The sequence below is a fragment of the Polypterus senegalus genome, chromosome 3 (assembly GCF_016835505.1).
Source record: "Polypterus senegalus isolate Bchr_013 chromosome 3, ASM1683550v1, whole genome shotgun sequence".
NCBI lineage: Eukaryota > Metazoa > Chordata > Cladistia > Polypteriformes > Polypteridae > Polypterus > Polypterus senegalus.
Genome location: NC_053156.1, coordinates 188,571,001 through 188,593,049, shown reverse-complemented (window position 1 = coordinate 188,593,049; position 22,049 = coordinate 188,571,001). Strand labels below are relative to the sequence as shown.

The window sequence follows — 22,049 nt, the reverse complement described above, 5'->3', positions numbered from 1 at the left end:
GTTCGGATTCAGCGGGTTGGAAAATGGATGGATGGATGGAGATTGCATTTTTATTTTATAATTTTAATTTTTGCAGAAAATACCTCCCATACGTCTCCGCCCCCTTTGCCGCATTTAATTTTTAAACAAAACCCTCCCCATCTTTTAGGTTTGCCACACCTCTATCTTTGAACGGTTGCCTCCCACTTCCATATACCGTAGTGTGTAAATGTTCTGAGTTTGGAGCACCTCTCGGCCACCGTACTGGACCCATAAGTGGATTATTTGACATGAGAATAATATTATCCTAATTTTACTATAGGTTAAAACTATATATACCTGTATATAAATGTACTTCACAATTGTCAGCATCTGATTTGCACAAACGCATCAATTCCTTCTTTTTGATTTCAGTTAAACAGCATGTTCCTGTGACACTGGTTGATGACACAAATTAAACGCGACAGTTGTGGGTTGCGTGTCTACTGCCGATGCCTTTCAATGTGGCTTTGGAATTTATTTCACATGAAGGGCGTATCAACATCGAAATATAAGTGTGACAACAGATGATGGACAGTATTATTCATAGTAAGTTGACTTGCGTTGTTTGGAGTTTGCACAGTGTCCATCCAGTAATTGAAGTGCGGCAGCATGTTTTGTTCGTTAGCCTGGCACGATCTTAATTACGGAAGCTTATTAGGGTCAGCTAGACGATGAAAAACAAGTGCATTTTAAGAGTAAAAAATAATTTTCACATGTAATAACACCATTTATACTTTGATATCATGAATAATGTCGAGATTAAACCCGAAATTGTATTCTGAGAAAGAAGATAAAGTGTTGGGAATATACCGGTAGTTAATAGTTTGCAAACACGGGCAACTTCACATCGTGAAACTATCGCCAAGAATAAATTTAAAAGGAGGGGTTTATGTTTGTATAAGATTTATACAATTAATCTGTTATAACTCTAAATTCCCACTGCTTGTTCTCCGTGCTTAATTTTCAAATCCTCGTGCATTTTTCGCAAATTGAATACGCACAAGCCCAAAACCGAGTCTACACAGAATATCAGTGAGGTTTGTGAACATCAGAATCTGCCTGATGTTTTCATAGTTTCCTATGAAACACACGGCCATGACGGATCACTAATTAGGCACAAAACTTCCAGTCCATGCGCTGGTCATTCGGTACCAACTGTCTAATTTCAGTACATACCCCTGTTATTAAGCCCAAACACAATTTTATACTAATATTTTTTAATGGTAAATTGTAGCATCTTTAAATAGGTCCAAAATATTTTAATTTTAAAATGGTAGGATGTTTTCACTCTAATATGACTCAGTTGGTTCTTTTTGCACTTGTACAAATAGTGATGCATACAGGTTTACATGATGAATAGTTATTACAATACATTATTATTACGATTTACATACCTTCCAGTGATAAATATTTAGTGATACTACCTTTGTACAATAGAGGTGAATTGAAGATCTGCCTCTCCCCATCATTCATTAGTCAGGAGTCCTGTCTTCAGTTCAAAAGCAGTATCCTGTATGAATGTGCTTCATGTTAGTGCAATACTGTGATTTTTTTCAGATGTACTGAACAATATATTTACAAAAAATGCATGTGTTTTGAATGTTATGAGCATACTACTGGATAGCTGATTTGTGGGTAATGCAAAACAAATAGTTTTTTTTTGTTTTTTTTTATGAATGCTTTATTTCTGCATTTTATTTATAAGCACCTTTCAAAACACCCTAGGTCTCTTTGCAGTCAAAATTCAACAATTCAAAAAAATCAAACCATTTATAAATATAATTAATAAAATATAAATGTAAACAACAACACAATTATAAAACTACAAGAAAGCTCTTTTAAGATAATGAGTTTTTAAAAGTTTCTTAAAGGTTAGAAGTGAATTTTAAGTCTGCCTGCTACACCGAATGCCCAGTCACCTACAGAGTGTAACATGGATCAAGGAACACAAAGCAGTTGTGCTCCAGAGGATTGCCGTGCTCAAGTGAACACATTTCTTGAGTACTGTATATATGCAACTATGACAGTTTTAATGTTATTTGCTGTTGTTTCATATTAGACCCATGCTGGCTTCCATTGAAGATTGCTGTAACATAAACTTTGTGATCTCTGTTCTCCATGACAACACATAATTAGAAGTTTTTCTTGGTAATCACCAGAAACAACTTTGGGTAAATAACAGAGAGAAATATAATTTGAGTGGAGTATTCCTTTAAGAAAAACCCATTACACACAGATAAATTAAGTAAAAATGATTATGTTTTGATTACCAGTGAACTGTGAAACTGAAAACCTGCATGGTACACATTCTATATTCTCCCATATTTTACTGTTTGGACTCTTTGATTGCTTCATGATAAGGGAAAATACCAGTTACTCTATTTTGAAACAAAAACATTGCATATTTAATCTTGCAAAGGTGTTTTTTGTAGTTATTTTTAACAGTTTACATTTTGTTTCATGATTTGATGTAGCCAAGTAGAAGAGTAACTAGTTTAAAACTTCAGAATGTGTTTTTTGTTACCCATGCAACATTGGTAATATCATTATGCTTTTACTTTGCATCTCTTGTTTGGAGATTGCTTCGTAATTTAAAATAAATTGTAGCTGTCAGGTTAAATTGTGGCTCATAAGTTAACTTTTTTTCATTGTAATTATTGGATATTTTACAGGTTATGATTTATAGCAGAACTTTTATTTATTAATATTTTCATTTGTGTCAGACCTTTACTGTTTTAAGTGCTAATAATATAGAATGTGCAGGTTCCACCATTAACATAATGTTTGTATTTGCTTTTTTTTTTTTTTTACTTTTTTACCTATAGAAAACATGCCTCACTGTGATATTTGACACCTGCCAGAAAGTAGTTAACCATAATTTTGGATGTCCAAGCAGTATGCCAATACTTAAGGTTTAAGCTAACAATGTTTGGGATACCCTGTAAAATGCAAAAATTAAGTGGACTAGGGAGGACTGTCCCTGTTTCACATCGGTGGATTTCTTTATCAGCAGTAGGTTGGAAAAGCCAATCAGCAAACAGTGAAAATGAGGATGATGACAAGCGTGATATGTTATCCACATCCCCAGAGAAGCCATTCTTGGGCTCTGATCCCAGCTCTTCATCTCAAAATTTTATGTCTGGCTATACCTTACATCGGAGAATGTGGGGAAAGTCCCTGTCGCCATTGGAAAGAATCAGTCGCCTATTGCCAGAGGTCTCTTTGCCAGAAGAAGTTCAAAGCTTGAGGGATAAGGTTGAAGTTAGTAGCAGTAATGGAGCTCACCTGGGCATAAATATTATGGCATCTTGCTCTGTTCTTACCAAGGCTAAAGTAGAAATTACCTCTCCAGAAAATGAAGTTATGGAAGAAATTCCAAAATTGGCATGCTTCGGCTCAGAGAAACCAATTAATAGCCACCATTCCCCTTTTAAAGCAGAGGACCTTGTGTTGGCAGAGTTCCGCAAGAAGAACCGTGTGGAGTTTAGGAAAATTTTTACTCTGAGTGCGGTTGGAAAGCTGCAGTGTAACTGGGGACTGATCCACCACAGGGATATTATAGGAGTTCTACCCGGTCAATTTATCACCTCCTCAACTGGATTTAAATTTCTCATGAGACGGCCCTCATTAGAAGAGTATGTACTTCTGATGAAAAGAGGTCCAACTATATCCTATCCAAAGGTTTGTATGGTTTGTTGGTGAGATGGTGTTTCAGTATTCACAATGCATAGCCAGTATAATTTCATGACTTGGGCCACTTAACTGTGGCAGATCTCACCTCTCCAAAGGGAGGTGTTAAATTTGCTGTTTGACCAATCTTTCCTTTGGTCATCATTGGCTTCTCTCATGGTTTATGTGCTGCCAAAATAAAGATTGTCTCTCAGCAAATAACCTATTAATATTCATTTTTTGTGTTTGCTACAAAAATGTAAAGTTTGGTTAAAATTTGATAAACACTACATCCAAGTAAATGGAGATTTGTATACAAGCCTAATTTTGTCTGCAATTGTGTAATTTAATGAATGGTTTTCAGAGACACTGACTTATAAATATGTATTTTTTGGCAGTAAATAGCTAATTATTTGACATTTATTTTAGCAGTCCATGGTCACAAGGGGTCACATCCTATCCTGGCATTACAGGGCACCAGTGCAAAGCACACATGCTCTTACTCACGCTAGGGCCAGGTTTGAGTTGCCTGTCCTCCTACCATCTACAATATGTCTTTGGCAATTTGGAATAAATGTGGAGTACCAAGAGAAAAACCCACACAGACATGAGAGGAATGTGCAGAGTCTACAAAGACCACTTCTGAGGGTGTACTCATACTAGACATGTTTGTTCTGTACCATGCCTAAGAGTGATTGTCCCCCCCTTCCTACTCCCCCGCTGGCCTGCACTTACACTGTTTTTAACGTTCTGAGCCCGGGAACGATTTCATCATGACCATGCAACTTCATGTAAAGTAAAGCCAAAACAGGATCCGAACACAGAATAACAACATGCATGTCGCAATGATTTTACTTATTTTGGGGTTGCTTTGGAGTCGTGTAGAGCAGGATAACACTCTATCCCCTTACAGAATTATTTAGTGTGCAGTGTAGCATTTTGCTGTTAATCATGATGTATGTACAAGATTTTTATGGAGACAGATGATGTTAACGGAGGAATTTGCAGCTTTTCTTGCCAACTACAATTCATGTTCATGTGTAAGGTGAGAATAAAAACCTGTTTTTTAACTCAAGTGGTATTGAATGAAATGAGAGTTGCACTATCTGACTTGTCATATCATTGACGTCATGTCTGTTTTTTGTGCTCAGCCATGTTTAGCAATCACACTGTTCCCAAATGCTGCTGAGTCGTGCACAGGCCCACCTCTTCCAAGCAGACCAGGGCACAGAGTTGGCCTGGCACGGAGTGATCACACTAGTCAAACAAACTAGGCTTTGCGGGGTTAAATGCAGACAAACATGCTCGGGCACAGAACAAATTGTTAGTGTGAGTACACTCTGAGTGCAAACTTCAAACCTGAATATGGGATCAGTAAGGCTATAGCCTATTTGCCCGCTCTACCACCCTAGCAGCATAACTTTTCACTTTGAAAACTAAACAAATGCATGCTATCAGGTTATTAAACAGTAAGTAAAAATCAAATTGCACCTAGACCATTTTTGGAGGAATAGAAAGACTATTTGATGCATAAAATCAGGATCAATATAAAATATGTAGTTTAAAAACCAGCATTAAATCAGTGATTTAATAGATACTATAAAACATTCAACTTAAACATTTTGCAATTAAAAAAAAGTGTAATGACACTGCTGCATAAATGCATGTCAAGTAGAAGACTTGCGGTTTCTAAAAGGTTAAAAAGTCTGAGGTTGTTAATTTAGTTAGCTAGACTAAAATAACAGTGAGAGAGAATTTATAGAAGGGTCCTTTATAGACGCTCCACACACCTAGAAATACACCAAGGAGGCCAGAAATGTATTTATTAAATAACTAAACTACAGTAAGTGCAAGTTGTATACTTTCTACTCTATACGTTGCTTCCCCACTTACTCATTAGAACAAGAACTTGTGGAAACTACTTTTAAATTGCATTTCTGTCTTTTAATTTCACTTAACAATCTTATACCCTCTATGAGCCATGAGATTTTGCCACCTCTAGCATTCTATTCTGTGGCCTCACTGGTGGTATGCATCTTTGCTAACTGATGATTTGAGAAACAACTCCTGTTTATAACATTATGCTTATGGGCAATAGGGTTGAAGAACAACCAGCTGAGTTAAATGAGAGGTCACTTACATTTGATTCATCTCTGATAAAAGTATGGAACCAGATCAGACCTAACTTATAGGATTATAAAATCGTTATATTATGATTAATTTCTTAATTGGATGATACTATTACCCAAGACATCTTATAACATTTGAGATAAAATTGGTTACTTTTGGTTTTTTTTTTCCAAATCGAATCACAGGCAGGTGAAGTGACTTGCTCATGGTCATACAGTGTCAATCGTATGGTTTGAACACCACTATGTCACACCTCTTATCACTTGCATTAACTTAAGGCAAAATGCCTGAATAAAAATGCAATTGTAAAGGTGTATATGTTTTTCGTATCAGACAATTTAGTCAGACATTGCTTGTCAATTCCTTTTCACAACCAATTTTGAAGATCTCCAAATAGTATTTTTTCCAATACACTAGTAAATAACTACACTATTTTGATCCAGACCATTATCCACCTATATTGTGTGTTCTGGTTCAAGGACTTACTGTAACTTACTTACTGTGCAGAAAATATAATTTAATGACAACATATTTGCACATTTTATACATAGATTTGACTTGTATTTTAATGAGTAATATTAGATTGTAAATGGTCCCTTTTAAATGTAAGCATCGAGAAACAAAATTGAAAAAAGATACTAGTTAGGATATCTGGTTAGCAAAGAAAGAATAGCTCTGTATAGATTTGCATTGCAAAAGTGATTTTTATAAATACTATTTGATAAAAACTCACCATTGCTTGTTCACTTACTCACTTGTGGTCTGTGTATCACAGTGTTCTATTATGTGAGTACATTTTGGTATTTGTTAAGGTTTCCAGCCTTTAGACTTTATTTATTTTGTTAAGTACTTGTACTGCTGCCTTGCTGTGCATTAACTGCTGATTAATTCAAGAAGTAAAATCATCAATAAAACCAAGCTAAATGCCATTTTACTTATAAGTGATCTGCCCTTCTTTTGCTGTTTCAATATATATTTATATATATATTTTTTGGGCTAGAAGTAGTCTGCAGGATAAAAGAGCATATTTTTAAGGAAACTTCAAAATGCAGCATCCACATTACTTGACTCAGTTCATTATTTTGAAAACTTTAACCTGTGTATGCTTAAACAGAAAAGAGTTTTCCTACTTAAGTGGTTTTTCATAAGTCAGTCCTTATTGTCATGCAATAAATGTATTAGTTTCTTTAGCACTATAATGCCTCTAACTTAACATGGGCACTGTCCATATTATTGCAAATAAGGCCTGATAAGTCTATGATACAACTCAAGTATAATTTTACTTATACAGTGAATATAAAAGACCTCACAAAATCACAGATTCTGTGTAATAAAAAAATGAAACCAAGATAAATCCTGTCAAAACCCGTTCGACATTTATTGCAAAATTGCAGTCTATACAAAGAAAGTGAAAACAAATCAAAAACTGTTTAGAGAAAAAAGAAAAAAAAATCCTGCAAAAACCTGGTTGCATTAATGTGTACACCCCAAAACTAATATTTAGTCGAAGCACCTTTTGATTTTATTACAGCACTTAGTTTCTTTTTTTGGGGGGGTTAAGAGTCTTGTCACTTTGGCACATCTGGACTTGGCAATTTTTGCCCACTCTTCCTTGCAAAAATTTCAAGATTTTCAAATTACGAGAACATTTAATGTGCATAGCATGGTTATGGGAGAATAGTGTATACCTTTTTGTAAAGTTTAGCCAGGTTTGGATGTTTTTTTTTTTTGTGAGAAAAAGCTTTTGTAGTGCTACCCTACCCCACAACCCAGACATATAAAGAATACAACTGATGGTTGTCACAACATCAAGACATCCTGATTTGGTAGAGTCACTGTTGAACCATATTTCCTCCACTTGTTAATGACTATCTTCACCATACTCCATGGGGTGTTTAATGCTTTGGTTACTTTTTTTATCCCTGTCCTGACTAATACCTTTCAATGATGAAATAAAAAGTTCTTTGTGGACAGTGGCTTTTAGAGTATGTTGCAACCAAGAAGAAATCAGAATAATCCAAAAGGAACAGCCAAACCTTATCTGAGTTCAATCAGAGCCACTTTAATTGATGTGAGGTGTATGCAAACTACTATTTGAGATGAGTTATTATAATTGGTTGATTCTAAATGCAGCCACATCCTTAATTATTATAGGGTGAACACACTAATGTAACCAGGCCTTTGCATGACTTTTTTCCCTCTTTTCTCTAAACAGTTTCTGATTTTATTTCACCTTCTATACATAGATGGAAATTTTGCAATAAAGGTGGAATAAGTTCTGGCAGGATTTATATTGGTTTTATTTTTTTATTGCATAAAATGTGCAATTTTTGTCAGGGGTGTGTAGACTTCTATATCCACTGTACACATACATACTGTAGAAACTAGCATTTTTAACCATTTTAATCATTTCAGAATAGTTGTTTTGAGATATGATAATGTGTCCAATACAGCTGATCTTAAACTGGATGAAAAAACTGCAGTATGCCAACATACTGATTTCATATGACAGTGCTTGTGAATTACATATTTCTTATTAATATCTTTCTTCCTGGCACCAAAATAAAAATTCTTATACTTTTCCTCAGTGTATCCATGTCATGTTGCAACAATAAATGCAATATACCACTGATAGAAGATGTTTGGGGGCTGGCAGAATGCTAGAGAAATTCAGCCAGAAAGCTAACTGGAAGCAAGAAGTTCCTAATGCATATTACAGAGGGTAGGGAACACAGGCAGAAACCAAGAGTGTCAGGTCCTTCAAATAGTAATTGTGGTTCAGGGATACTGGGGCTTCCAAAGTGAATTCTAATGGAACTCCCTCTAACTGTGAGATGTTTTCCAAGTATTAAGCAGCAAGTAACCCCTAAATTGGATTGAATGTCTGTTTCCTGCCAGGTGACATTTAAAAGTAAGGAACTGAGAAGTGAACTGGGTTGAAGTTTCAACTGGCCAGAGTGTGGCGAGGGAGAAAACTGAGTGTTAACTGGGAGGGCTGTTTTATGCTTTAAGAGAAATAGAGTTGTGGACCACACCTAGAAGAGCTGGACAGCTAGGTTTGTTTTTTCTTTATGCTCTTCATTGGATTATCTTCACCTTGTGTTTTTACTTTTCTCATATACATAGCATAGTGAAAGTATAGGAATCGTGAAAAAATTCGACCTTAAGATTTTGATGAATCATGGCGTTTTACATTTTCCTGTCCAAAAATAAAATTTTTGAAATTATGCCTGTCTGTTTGTCTCTGTGTAAACACAATAACTTGAAAACACTTTGACCTAGGTCAGTGAGAGTTTGTACAACTGCTTTATATCAAAAATAAATCCTGTCGACTTTTGGGCCACTTCCGGCAACCAAAAGTAGTATTATAACTGAATACTTTCACGAATTTGCAAGTAAACTATGGCTATAATTACAGATAGATGATTCAAATTTTGTATAGATATTTATAATGATAAAAAAACAAACAGATGTGAAATTTGACAAAGATTACTCAACCGAAAATATTACAGTATTTTATTTAAACAACCATCCAAATTTTTTGCATCATGGAAATATAAATGTGTATATTAAAATAAAAAACTATTCAATATAACACATATTCTTTCAATAACTATTATAAATTTTATTTTAGTTTATACATCATCAGTTTAACAACTTGTAAACATTGACATACCATGTAAATGTAAAGATGTAACGGGAACAATAAGCTGCTATGTCCCGGTCGTGTTCCTGGTAATAAATTTAATTTTATGATTTTTTTTTTTATTTGCGCCATCATTGTCATAATTAAATGTAGCTAAATTCAGTTTTACCTATAGCAGTTTATTAGAACAAATATATAATACTAACACTTTTTCTGTTTTTAGGTGACTATAACTCTTTTTATTTTGCACATAATTTAGGTAATGCATATAATCCTGAAAAAATTCCACCACTGTTTTCAACCTCCCTAAGTGTGAAAATATTATTTTAATAAAACGTTTGATTATAAATGGAGATAAATGATTGTGCATCAATATTATTAATTAGTTATGATGAGAAACAAAAATAGATGATATTTGAGAAATATTGCACAACAGGAAGTGGTGCTGATGACCTTTTCCTCTATCTCAGTATACAATAAAGTCGAGGGGAGCACACTCCTGATTTTTTTTAATTAATAAAACCACTATTTCAGATACTTTAAGGATGGCATATGGAGGTTCCTTGTTAAATTTCTTTTGTGCAACATTTTGCAACATCATCTGTAATCTGAACTTTGAATACATTAGGTAATTACTTTACTTTAACTGAACCTCAGTTTTACAATTTTTCTTTGGATTCTTGGGCGCAAGTCCCAACTTCCTGGTTGATAATTAGTGCATATGTTAGCAAAGATCATTGAATTATGTTTATTCTTTCTACTGACCAGAGGATGGAACAGGCAAAGTCCAGATACCTTCTGGGATATGTTAGCAAGAGTGCTTTTGACCATGATTGATTTTGCATTATCACATAAAAAAATCCAGATCTTTCATAACAAGAGAAAAGCCCACCCTAACAGTTCCACTAAAAAGTTTACCCTTTGTTTGCCTAAAGAATTCTACTTTGGGTGAAGTGAGATTTGATGCTAAGCTTGCAGTCACAGATTTCAGCTCCTAGATATGAAAACTGCAGTCAAAGTCTAAATTGTCATGCCAAAGAAACAGAATGTTACAACACTTTTTCATAGAGTCACTATTCCCAGTATTAATTAATAAACTTTCATACATAAGCCAGTCCTTGTAAAATAAAATAATCAACAATACTGTGATGATTCAAATCCATTTAAATTTCGTTTTAATTTTAGAAAACATTAGCCTTCTAGTTCACTAAGCTTTGGTCTGGAGAAACAAAATTGATTGCAGTAACCTCAAATGCTGCGCCGAATGTGACAAGCATTTTCTATGAGGTCTCCTGCTTCTCTGCTTTCTCTTTGATTACACAAGTGTGTGAATTCTAATTTCGGTATAAGTCAGCCCACAACTGGGGCTGTAAATTGGTAGAAAATTCTGATTTAAATAGTCATATTAAAAATAACTTTTTGAATGTACAGTAGGTTACCTGGGTGCTAGATGTATTTTTGCATTGTATGTGCTATATATTTACTTTCATTATTAATATTTTACTTTTTGTTTGTGGTGCATCTGTAAAGCAGTGTATCATTTATATATATCGATCTTAACAATATTGCAATATGCATAGTCAATTTTCACTTTGTTTATCCTAATGAAGGTTATAGTAGAAAAACTAAGCTGATCTGACCAGGAAACCCTATCCTCAGCACTACTTTCTATTGTTTACATTTTTTCCAGTTATACACATAGCAATAGAATAGCTATAATAAAACAATCTAACACACAATTTTTTTTTAATTAAAAGGCAAAATATCAGTCCAAATACAATCAATCCAGTAGCTCAAAGGAAGGGTTAACTTATCAACTTATCATTAATCATATGCAACATTAAAATCCCTGCCCTTACCCAATGCTAAGAGCTGATTAGCACATCTAGGCAGGATTGGAAAATTTTTATGGGACTTCCCCATATTTTTCACCCTATTTTGAGTAGACTCTACAATGGACTGGCATCCTGTCCTTTGCCTTTTCCTAGCTTATGCTCAGTGGTACTAGCATAGGTTCTATCACTCCACCACTCTGAATTCTACTAAGCAGGTTTCTTTATCTTATATTATGATGGTCTTTAAATGATTTTTCTTTTTCTTGGCCCCTTCTATTACCCAAGTTTTCCCTAGGTAACCCTATCTGGAGCACACATTTCTAGGATGCCTAGTTCTTAGAATCACTGAGACACAAGAGCCCTTCCAAGGTCAGAACAAGGAGAAACAAATACTCTGCTGAGCTTTTGATTTGGTGAAATAGATAGATATAAAATATGTTAGTTGTTAGCTCGAAATTGGTCCAGGTTTAAGTGAGTGCAAGTGTACAAGTATGCCCAGTGAGAATACTGGTACCCTATTTAGAGTTGGTTCCCAGTTTATACCTTATGCTGCTAGGATTGGTGTCACTTCCCTGTAACGAAGACGTCAATAAATTGGTTAGAAAGTGAATGGCTAGAGAATATTAATGAGCATTACGTAACCAACCACCAACCAAATTACTTATACATATTCATTAAAAGAATGCCCTTTCCAAGTTATGCTGCAAATAAAAGAGTGTAGAGTGCAAGAGACTCTTATGTAGAGGTGCTGAATTAGTGCATCCTATAACTTATGGGTAAGCATTCTTACAAACCTTTCATTTTAGCTATTTCATGTTTGTTATCTCCACTTAAACTGGTTTTTCTTAATATCCATTTTCATTTTTATTTTGCTGCAGGAAACTTTTTTTATTTGGGGTGTGTGTGACTGGATTTATGCACCTCTTCACAGTTGTCCTCCATTAGGAAGTAATTCAGTGTGTAAAATACATTTTATGGAACTTGCAAGCCATTCTAAATGTTGTAGAACACCTTTTTTTAGTTTTGTAAGACAGACAAAGAATTGTCAATGTCTACCTTGTTTTCCTTAGGATATGAATGCCATGCTGATGATGATGGATGTCGGCTTTGGAGACTACATTTTGGAGACAGGATCTGGATCAGGGGCTATGTCTCTGTTCTTATCTAGAGCAGGTGATGAGTATATTATAGTCTTAAGTCTTGTGTTTATTAAATAAACTCAAAGAGAGTGTTCATAGAAAAATAGCAATCAAAGCACCTGAATGTCACTTGTACTTGTGATCCAACATATAAGACTTTATGTTATTGATTGTGCATTCACCTATTCTCTCCATAATATGCCATGTTGGGTCAATCATCCTTTATCTATCTATCTGTCTACGTACCCTACTAACTCAGTTGTCTCATTTTGGCAGAAATCAATTTAAATTTTCTGTATTATACACCACATCCTTTTGACACCGGGGTGCATATTGCATTTCTCATTCCCAAGTAAACTTATCAAGTAAGTTCAACTCAACATTGAACCCGTACTTGAAGATCCACAATCATGTTACAATCCTCTAGTGATTCCGCATTTAGGTCACCTCTGTTGGCCCGAGACTCCTTTTCCTGGTGACCTGAAACTTGGACTGTGGATTTTATTTTTGTGTACCTTAAGGTGAAACATGCCTCTTCATAAATAAATTTTGGAACCCTCAGCCCAAATACAGGCAGTGAAAAATGTTCACTTGCTGTATCTTTGCCTACACACATAAAAGAAAATCTTACATCTGATGACAAATGTAGATTCTTATTCGGTTTGTTCTTTGAATTTAGTTTTTTTTCTTTTCTTTCCAGTTGGATTTGCGGGTCAGGTTATCAGTGTTGAGGTGCGAAAAGATCACTATTTCACTGCAGTGCGAAACTTTCAACGCTGGAGGACAGTATGGAAGACAGCACGAAAGGAGGAATGGCCTGACAATGTAACATTTATCAACAAAGACATAACCTCTGTTGCTCCCGAAATTGCAGGCATCATTTTTGACTCTGTAAGTGTTTTATAAAATTGTTGTAGGTGCTCTGTATAATCTGAAGAAATATAGTATAACTGCATGAGAAATGATTATCACTAAATACAGATTCAGTCTTTAGGAACATTCGTTTTGCAGTGTTTTCACATATATTTTTTTCCTTTTGAAAATGACCATAGTTACAATCTAGCTAATGTTTATAGTGGAAAAAACCTGTGTGAATGGCACATGTGGCTTTCACATTTTCTTTGTGTCTGCATGTGTTTTCCTATTTTCCATCCACATTCCCAAAGACATGTGTTGTTAGGTTAGTTTTCAACTCAGAATTAGTTCACTGTGAATTTCGGTGTGCGCATGAATGGGCACTCTGGTGGATTGACACCCAGTTTGGAGTGTTTCCTATTTTACACTCCAGCACTGCCAGGACTGGCTACAGCCCCATCAAATTTGAACTGCATTAAGTTAGTTTGAGAATTTTATGTTTACCAGGGCATCTAATGAATGGCTGTGTATGATGGCGCAATTTAATCACTTACTGCTGCTGGTTTAACTATTATAAATTACATTTATTCTCATTGTAAACCTCAATATCTAGAAGTGGAGTCATTTTTCCTGCACCATGAATGTACAAGTATACACAGATTTACTTATAAAGTAAGTATAGCTTAAGATACCCTGTATGAAAAGGCTGCAAAATTTAAAAATGTAAAGAGACATTTCTCTGGAATATCTAAGAAATGGACATTGAGAATATCCCCTAGTGCTCTGCTCTGCTATTGTATAGTATTGTAATTTAGGTACTGTTAAAAGAAGTGGAAAGACAAATATTTAAATTATCTGTTAAAAATCTACCTGCTTTTTATTCTGTCACTCACAGGTAGCACTAGACATGATAAGCCCTCAAATTGCTCTGCCATTGGTTCATCAACATCTCAAAGAGGGAGGTGTCTGTGCTGTTTACTTGGCCAAGTGAGTATTGTCCCCCAAAATAATTTTATTTCTGAATTCACAGAAGCAGCATATATTAGATAGATAGATAGATTAGACTTTTTTGTTGATGTGCTTATCTTGAACTCTGTTAGGCCTCTTAAAACTTTATTTTGTGCTTGGCAAATCAGTAGGTTTGCTAAAGCCCCAGTCATTCTACATGACTTCCAGCATTTTTTCAGTTACAGACATCATTTACAGAATCTTGGCGTGTCAGGGGCAGTTGTGGCACAGTCCCATGATCGCTTATTGCTTGTTTGAGATCCCAAGATAATAACTAATACTGGTCTATGACTCACCCTATCAAAAGCAAACAAGGTTTGATTTTATTTTAAGTCATAGGGGTGGGCTTCTGTTTGTGTGAGCAGACAACCAATGTGTGGTGAACCAGAAGTGCCATATGTGTAATGCAGACACAAAGGAAAGAATAAACGCAGGTGTTTTAGACTACACAAACAGAAGTGAGGCTCATCTGTCTCATGTTTGTCATACCATGATAGAATGGAAAAAGGAAAATAAAAGGCCCAAGATTGTGACTGAAATCACTACAACCGGAAAGCCATTCTATAGTACTGCTGCAGTCAGGCAGCACATTAATTTTCTGTCATCAGTTAATAGACTTACAGTACTTTTTTAAAACTTTGATGAAAAACCATTACAGAGTTTTGTAATTTGTCATCTGCTATGATTGCAGAATCCAGCATTTGCAGTTATTAAGCTTGACATCCCATCAGACAAGGTTGTGTAGTGTGTGGCTGACTTAACTTTGTTAAATACTTTGCTGGCCAACATCATGACAAACCACTGTTACTACAGTAAAAATAATCATATTTGTGTAGAACCTCTTCATTACAGCTGTTTCTCGGTGGAACTTTTAAAAGGCAGAATCCAGCATTTGCAGTTATTAAGCCTGACATCCCCTCAGACTTGAGGTTGTGTAGTGTGTGTGTGGCTGACTTAACTTTGTTAAATACTTTGCTGGCCAACGTCATGACAAACCACTGTTGCTACAGTAAAAATAGTTATATTTGTGTTGAACCTAAAATTATAAACCAAGAGAATAAAGATGTAACTTTTCACAGGAGAGGATGTCCTCTTTTCTGGAGACAGTTCAAGTCATTAAAAAAGCATTTCAAGATTCATAAACAGAGCTCTGAGCGAAAATATACATATAATTTCCACCCTCACACATACTGCACACAAATGTCTACAGCACATTTAATATACACAGCACCATAAGATGACAACACATCAAAGAAAATTCTGTCTGCTCGAATATACCCAACAAAAAATGTTGTACATGTCCAAATAATATTATTTTCATCCTGTTTTATTATGCATTTAACTACTTAAATAACAATAGTGGGTTCCTCCCACCAAAGACGTTGGAAAAGGAGATTTTAAACTGAATTTGTTCTTTTTGGCATATGACTTCATTACATAATTAGAGAAATTCCTTTCTAGGTTGGAACCATGAACACTACTTCTTTGTACTTCCTGGTTTATTGTTATATGGATAGATGTTCAATAACGTTAATAAATTGGATGGCTTGTTGAATAATTGAATTATTAATAAGACATGTAAACTGTACAAAATGACCATATTTTGTGTTGTTCCCTCTATTGAAACAATGTTCACGATGAACCTTTTAAAACTCCAGAAACTCTGCATCTTAAGTTGGGTTAATTGTGTTATACCTGCCAGATTTTACGAACATCCACTCAGCTGCTGAAGTAATGCGTGAATGAATAATGAAACTCCTTGAAAGCCTGTATTTTAAATTGCATGATCAATAATATAAAAATAAAATTTCATGGAAGCAGACATAGCCATTAGTGAGTAATGTGTGATTTTTGTATTTTCTGTAAGTAGGGCCAATCCTAAACAATAATATGCCACATTTATTACCAATGGCTGAGATATTGTGATGTGATAATATGGTTTTGATTTTGCACCCCCTTCCTCCTCATCACAGCTCTGTTTCTCGATGGAACTTTTAAAAGGCTCTGAAGTTTACATTTTAAGTTGTACTAAAAGTAATATGCATGCAAAATTTTATGAACTTGAAATCTGTTTTAGAGTAATGCATTTTTAGCCCACCCTCCATTTAAACCACCATTCCTGATGAAATTTTTTAAGTGTCATGTTGCCTGGATTTTAAGTTATTTCAGCTTTATTATACTCAAAAAATGTAATTAAGATTGACTTCCCCCATTACAACCCCCTTCCTGATTACATTTTTAAATGCCATATAGCCTGTATTTCAAGTTGGACCAAAGGCAAGAAATTGTACAGTAATTAAATGCTGTTGAGATTAAGAAATGAGAGAAGTTTACTTTACATGGAGAATGTACTTAATGAAGAGCAGAAAAGACATATGGGAGCCAGTATTGTTGGTTACAGTGAATTTCAGAGAGGGCGTTGACTTTGATTACAAGAGAGAGAGAGAGGAATTCCACATTTTTACAAAGGTTGATTTTTATTTAATTTAACCAGAAATTAATATCACTCTTACTTACTACTGTAAAATATTAGCCACTGTAACCTAGACACATATATCTGACTGGCCTGTGTTGTATGCATGCTGTTTAGTCAGTTGTTTTTTCCATTTGCTATTCTTTCAGTATAACACAAGTGGTTGATTTGCTGGAGGGAATCCGGCATTGTAAAATGAATTTTCTCTGTGAGAAGGTAACAGAAGTCACCCACAGAGACTGGAGAGTGTTGCCTGCCCGAAGAAAAGATGGTAGCACGGCACCTAAAGTTTCACCTAGCATTGCTGAAGGAAATGCAGAGACAAAAGAGCAAGTGTATTATGAACACGAAGAGGCAGAGGAACTTTGTGAACAAAGTCAAGGTAACAGCTAATCGATCCCATGACTTGAGTAACCTATTAACAGCTGCTTGATATGTTGTGGATGATTTGTCATGAGTAGTATCACTCAGATCATTGAGAAACTAACATTATTTCTCTTATGCTTCAAGATTGTCTTATTTATTAAATGCATGAAACACAGAAAAACGTCACTTTTAAATAAAGCATGTTCAGGATATTGATCTAACTTTGAAATGGGAAAATAAGTAAATTACATTAAGAAGAGAAGCATATAGAACAGAATCCAAAACTATGAAGAGTATAGTTGAGGTGGATGCTAATTTTTACCTTAGAATCTTTGAGAATCCAAGTGGTAAGCTGTAATTGTTTTTGTAGAAGTTAATTACTCGCAAAGAGAGCAATAGATACAGTACAATACATGAAACATTTAGCTGTGTAAATGATGGTAGTACCTCTGATCTCAACAATATTTTAGACAAAGTAGATATTATTCAAACACTGCTTCTGTTTATAATTAAACTGATAGGTTAACATAAAAATATAAATTGACACATGTATATGCATATGCCCTTTGACCGACTGACCTGCCAGCAAGTGCCTGGTACCAGGCTTGTGAGATAATGATATTCTTTTATCAGTCTCAGTACTGTATTTAGACAACCTAGGTTTTTGAATACTGATCCTCTTATATACCTCTGGGACTTTTCTTTCTAATGAATATATTTAACAATGGTAGATTTGTACAGTCAATTGAGTTTGTTTAATAACATATTTTCTTATTATGTATAATTCTGGGAAAAACGTGGACAATAATCATTTAATAAGCTGAGTCATTCTTCACTTCACAAAATTATGTTTTGTTCCTCTGTGTGTTTTAAATGTTTTGCAAATGTTTTTTCAACCATTTTGGATTACCCATCTAGAGCACAATAATATTTAATATTTTTATGCTTGCAGGAAGATCGGAAACGAGCAATTCTCCCCCATTTGGCTCCATCCCTTATATTGCCCGTCCTAATCATCAGCAAGCAAGCCACACAGGTATAAAAGTGTTTTAATACAATTTAGCAAGCATGATCCAATGGTGCTTTGCAGATTCATCAGCTCACAGTGTTAAGTGCAATGTTTATTTAACAGAAGATAAACACAGAAACAGGTCATTAATGACAATTTATTTTTTCCCCGTTTCTAGGTGTGTGACCTTTTAAAAGGGTTGACACAAAATAAGAAATTATTTCCCATTCTTTCCATATATGCTACATATATGTCTGTCACCATTTTGGGTCAAATTTAGATTGGTGTATTGCTCATCTTACAGCTCTCTGCTTTTTTTCTTCCTTAGCCTCTGAAGTCAAAATATAAATAAACTAATCATGAAGGTGCTTAATATGTTTCACATGTGGCTGACTACCATCATACACAAGTGGAAAAGAAAACACAGTTTTGGATTTTGTCATATCAGTATTTATATAAAAAGAAAAAACTGCTCCCCAAAAGAGGGGAAGTTCTCAGTTACACATGGTTGTAAGAATAAAGGCTGAATTTCTGCATTAGTTACTCATATAATTGTGATCTAATTTTTCAACTAATATACAATATTAGAGAAATCTTCCTAAATTAATGACACACAAAGAATTGTACATCTTCTTATTAATACTAAACACATAGTTTAAACATTCATACTATCAGCTGGCAATGTACATGCACCCTTTTATTTAGTAAATAATTGATAGAACCTCCTTTAGCAGGAGTAACATCCAACAAACTTAGTTTTAGACCATTCCACCTTACAATTCTGTTTTAGTTCACTGATATTTCAGGGATTCCTTGCATTAACAGCTGTCTTCCGTTTGTGCCACTCTTGCATTTCAGATCATTGTCTTGTAGCATCACATAACTTCTCTTAGGCTGCATTCACACTACTGCACTTTCAATTAAAAACATAGGCATTGGTACGTTTTCGTCTTTCATCCACCCTACCCTGGTGTTTTTAACCCCTGAAAACAGAGAGTATTGAATATGCTCTACAGAACCTTATGTTTCTGAAAATGAGTCAGCCTTGCAGTTTAGATGAGTGAAAATGAAGAGTTTTGAAAGCACAGACTCCAATCGCATGCTGATTGGTTCATGTTTATTTCATGGTCCTTCCCTGACTGGTTCCTGTTCATCGAAGAAAACTATAGTATATTCAAGCATAGCAGACATAGAGGAGTTGCTTTCAAAGTTGTTTACCTGTATGCACCTAAATTGCATTTTATACAATTTCAATGCTGAATATTTACCCAGAAAGGCAAACAATTTACTGATCACCACAGTTTTGCAGTAATTCCCATAGGCAGTTGCATAACCATCTCTTCATGAAGACACTTCCTCTTCCTGTTTCTGCCAACACACCTATTCCCAACATAAGCATACTGCTACGTCATGTGTGTTTTTGATCATTTCCGTGTGGGAAGAGACACTTTTTGTAAACAATATGAAAATGCTAATAATGAAAACACATTACTGTGGTTGTAGCCTTAAGATTCAGATGAATAACCCTTACCCTCATATTCCTCTGTGAAATTTCTTGACATTATTTTGAATTTATATTCTGTCTAGAATAACAATCTGCCCTAGTCCTCGGGCAGCAAAGCATCCCAACCCTTCCCTATGCTTCACAGTTAGGATGTGGTTTTGGTGTTAGAATGCAGGCATGTTTCTGCCAGACCATTAACTTTTGCCTCAGCTGTCCACAGAATATTGTCCCGGAACCTTTGTGGGAACATTCAGGAAGTGTTTTTGCAAGCTGAGACATTTAGTAAGGTTTCTTGTCGAGAGCAGTGATTTACTCCATGATGTCATTCCATGAACACCATTCTTGTTTGGCATTTTTCTCATGTTGAACAAATTAACAGAAATTAAAGAGGCCTCTGCAGGTCCTTTGGTGTTAGTTATTTTTCATCTCTTTCAGCACTGTGATCTGAACTCTAGGCATACTCTTCACATTTCCCCCATCTCCTAGATTGAGTAGCAACAGTAGTGACTTTCCTCCATTTGCAGAAAATTCATATTAATGACAGAAATGCTTTTTCTAGCTTTATGCCTTTCACATTTTTTTTGGAGATTCGAGAATGCTTTATAGGGAAGTTCTACCTGTCAGTAACCCAAGTTTGTGTGCCATTTTATACAGCCCGTCTCCTCCAACTTATACCTTCAGTTTCATCTCATTTATTGAAAGATCTGACTTCAATTAACCTTTAAAAAAAGTCAGTAGCATGTGTATTCACACATCTTTTTCCAAACCTGACTATAAATGTTTAAACAATATATTTAGTGTTAGCTGTTTTACTTTGTTATAGTGCCATTGGTTAAAGGAATACTCCACCCAAAACTTTTATTATTTTTAAAATGTTACTTACCTGATGTAGTTTGTACTAGCGAAAAGACTTAATGAAGATTCAAATTGAATGGAACCCAAAGGTGACTAACACTGGACAACAGCAAAAGCTTTGAAAACATCTGGGGGCTGGGGGGCTAATGTAAGTAACTATCACATAATCCACGTGTCTGTCATCAACTCTTATTCTTAGAACATGCAAAAATACATTTATTATGTCTTTACTCCACAAAAACAAGTACAAAATGTTTATCCACTACAAACTATATAAAGTAACATACAAAAAATATAATTTTGGGTGAGGTATTTCTTTAAATTTGTAGCCATCGTCTATAAATATGGTATTCTTGTATAGCAGTTATAGAGGTATTCTAAGATTGTTTGAAGTATAAAAGATGCAAACTAGAATTGTTCTGCATTATCTGGTGTGTTCTGTTTGATATGTCAAAACACCAGTCTGTTAAAATTTATTAGTTAAATGAAAGTGATTGTCACTTTTGTTTTCCTTTGTACATGGTCAGTTGATGTGCCTTTGAGGCACATGGGATCCTTAGATTCTTTCTTAGAGGTCTGTTAATTGGTTCCTGCTGGCTTTTTAAAACTCATCTTAAATTCCAGCAGAGTCTAATACTTTATCATGGTTCACTTAAATAAAAATCTTACTTAGTCCATCTACAGCAACATTTAAAGACAAAGCATGCCTTTATTTAAATTATTTGACATCTTTGGTATGGGCTAATATTATGGAAAAATTGGCATCAGCCTTTGTAAATCTACCAACAAAGCAGTGTTTCCTAGTGGGGAAAAGGGAAGGCAGTGATAACATCCACAGCTTTTTCTTTCAAATTAGGAAAGAATTATTATATTAAAATGCCATAACTAACATTTTATTTGTATATTGCGTATATACTCTTATGGGGTTGTGAAGTGAGTATACAGATTTCTAATGCAGTTTTTTTGTTTTAACAGCTTTTCTTGTTAAACTGAGAAAATATATACCTACACTTGGTTTTAGTGCAACTGAAACCCCAGACCTCCAGTGATTAAGAAATCCAAAAATGAAGCCATCTAGGAAACAGCACAGTACCACAATGTTATATCTTTCTTTCAATAAAAATGTGAAAAGTTTTGTTACAGGCCATGGGCTTGTCTTTCTTCTTCTTTTTGAGCTGTTCCCATTAGGGGTCGCCAGAGCTGATAATCTTTTCTCCATATCTTTCTGCCTTCTGCATCTTGTTCTGTTACACCCATCACCTGCATGTCGTCTCTCAAAACATCAATAAAACTCCTCTTGGGCCTTCCTCTTACCTGGCAGTTCTATCCTTAACATCCTGATCCCACTATACTCCGCATCTCTCCTTTGCACATGTCCAAACCAATGCAATCTTGTCTCTCTGACTTTTGTCTCCCAACCGTCCAACCTGAGCTGACCCTCTAATGTACTAGTTTCTAATCCTATCCATCCTCATCACACCCAGTGCAAATTTTAGCATCTTTAACTCTGCTATCTCCAGCTCGGTCTCCTGTTTTCTG

At 35.0% G+C, this 22,049-nt stretch overlaps 1 protein-coding gene across 1 annotated transcript; it reads left to right on the top strand.

Annotated features, from left to right (window-relative positions):
• Window positions 1–275: 275 nt before the first annotated feature.
• On the top strand, window positions 276–21,655 carry trmt61b (tRNA methyltransferase 61B). The gene is made up of 8 exons (XM_039748329.1): window positions 276–567; window positions 2,847–3,702; window positions 12,372–12,474; window positions 13,141–13,331; window positions 14,191–14,282; window positions 16,926–17,158; window positions 18,095–18,178; window positions 21,486–21,655. Exons 2-8 carry the CDS (start codon window positions 2,947–2,949, stop codon window positions 21,557–21,559), a joined length of 1,533 nt encoding a protein of 510 aa, XP_039604263.1. The 5' UTR covers window positions 276–567; window positions 2,847–2,946; the 3' UTR covers window positions 21,560–21,655.
• The last annotated feature ends 394 nt before the right edge of the window (window positions 21,656–22,049 follow it).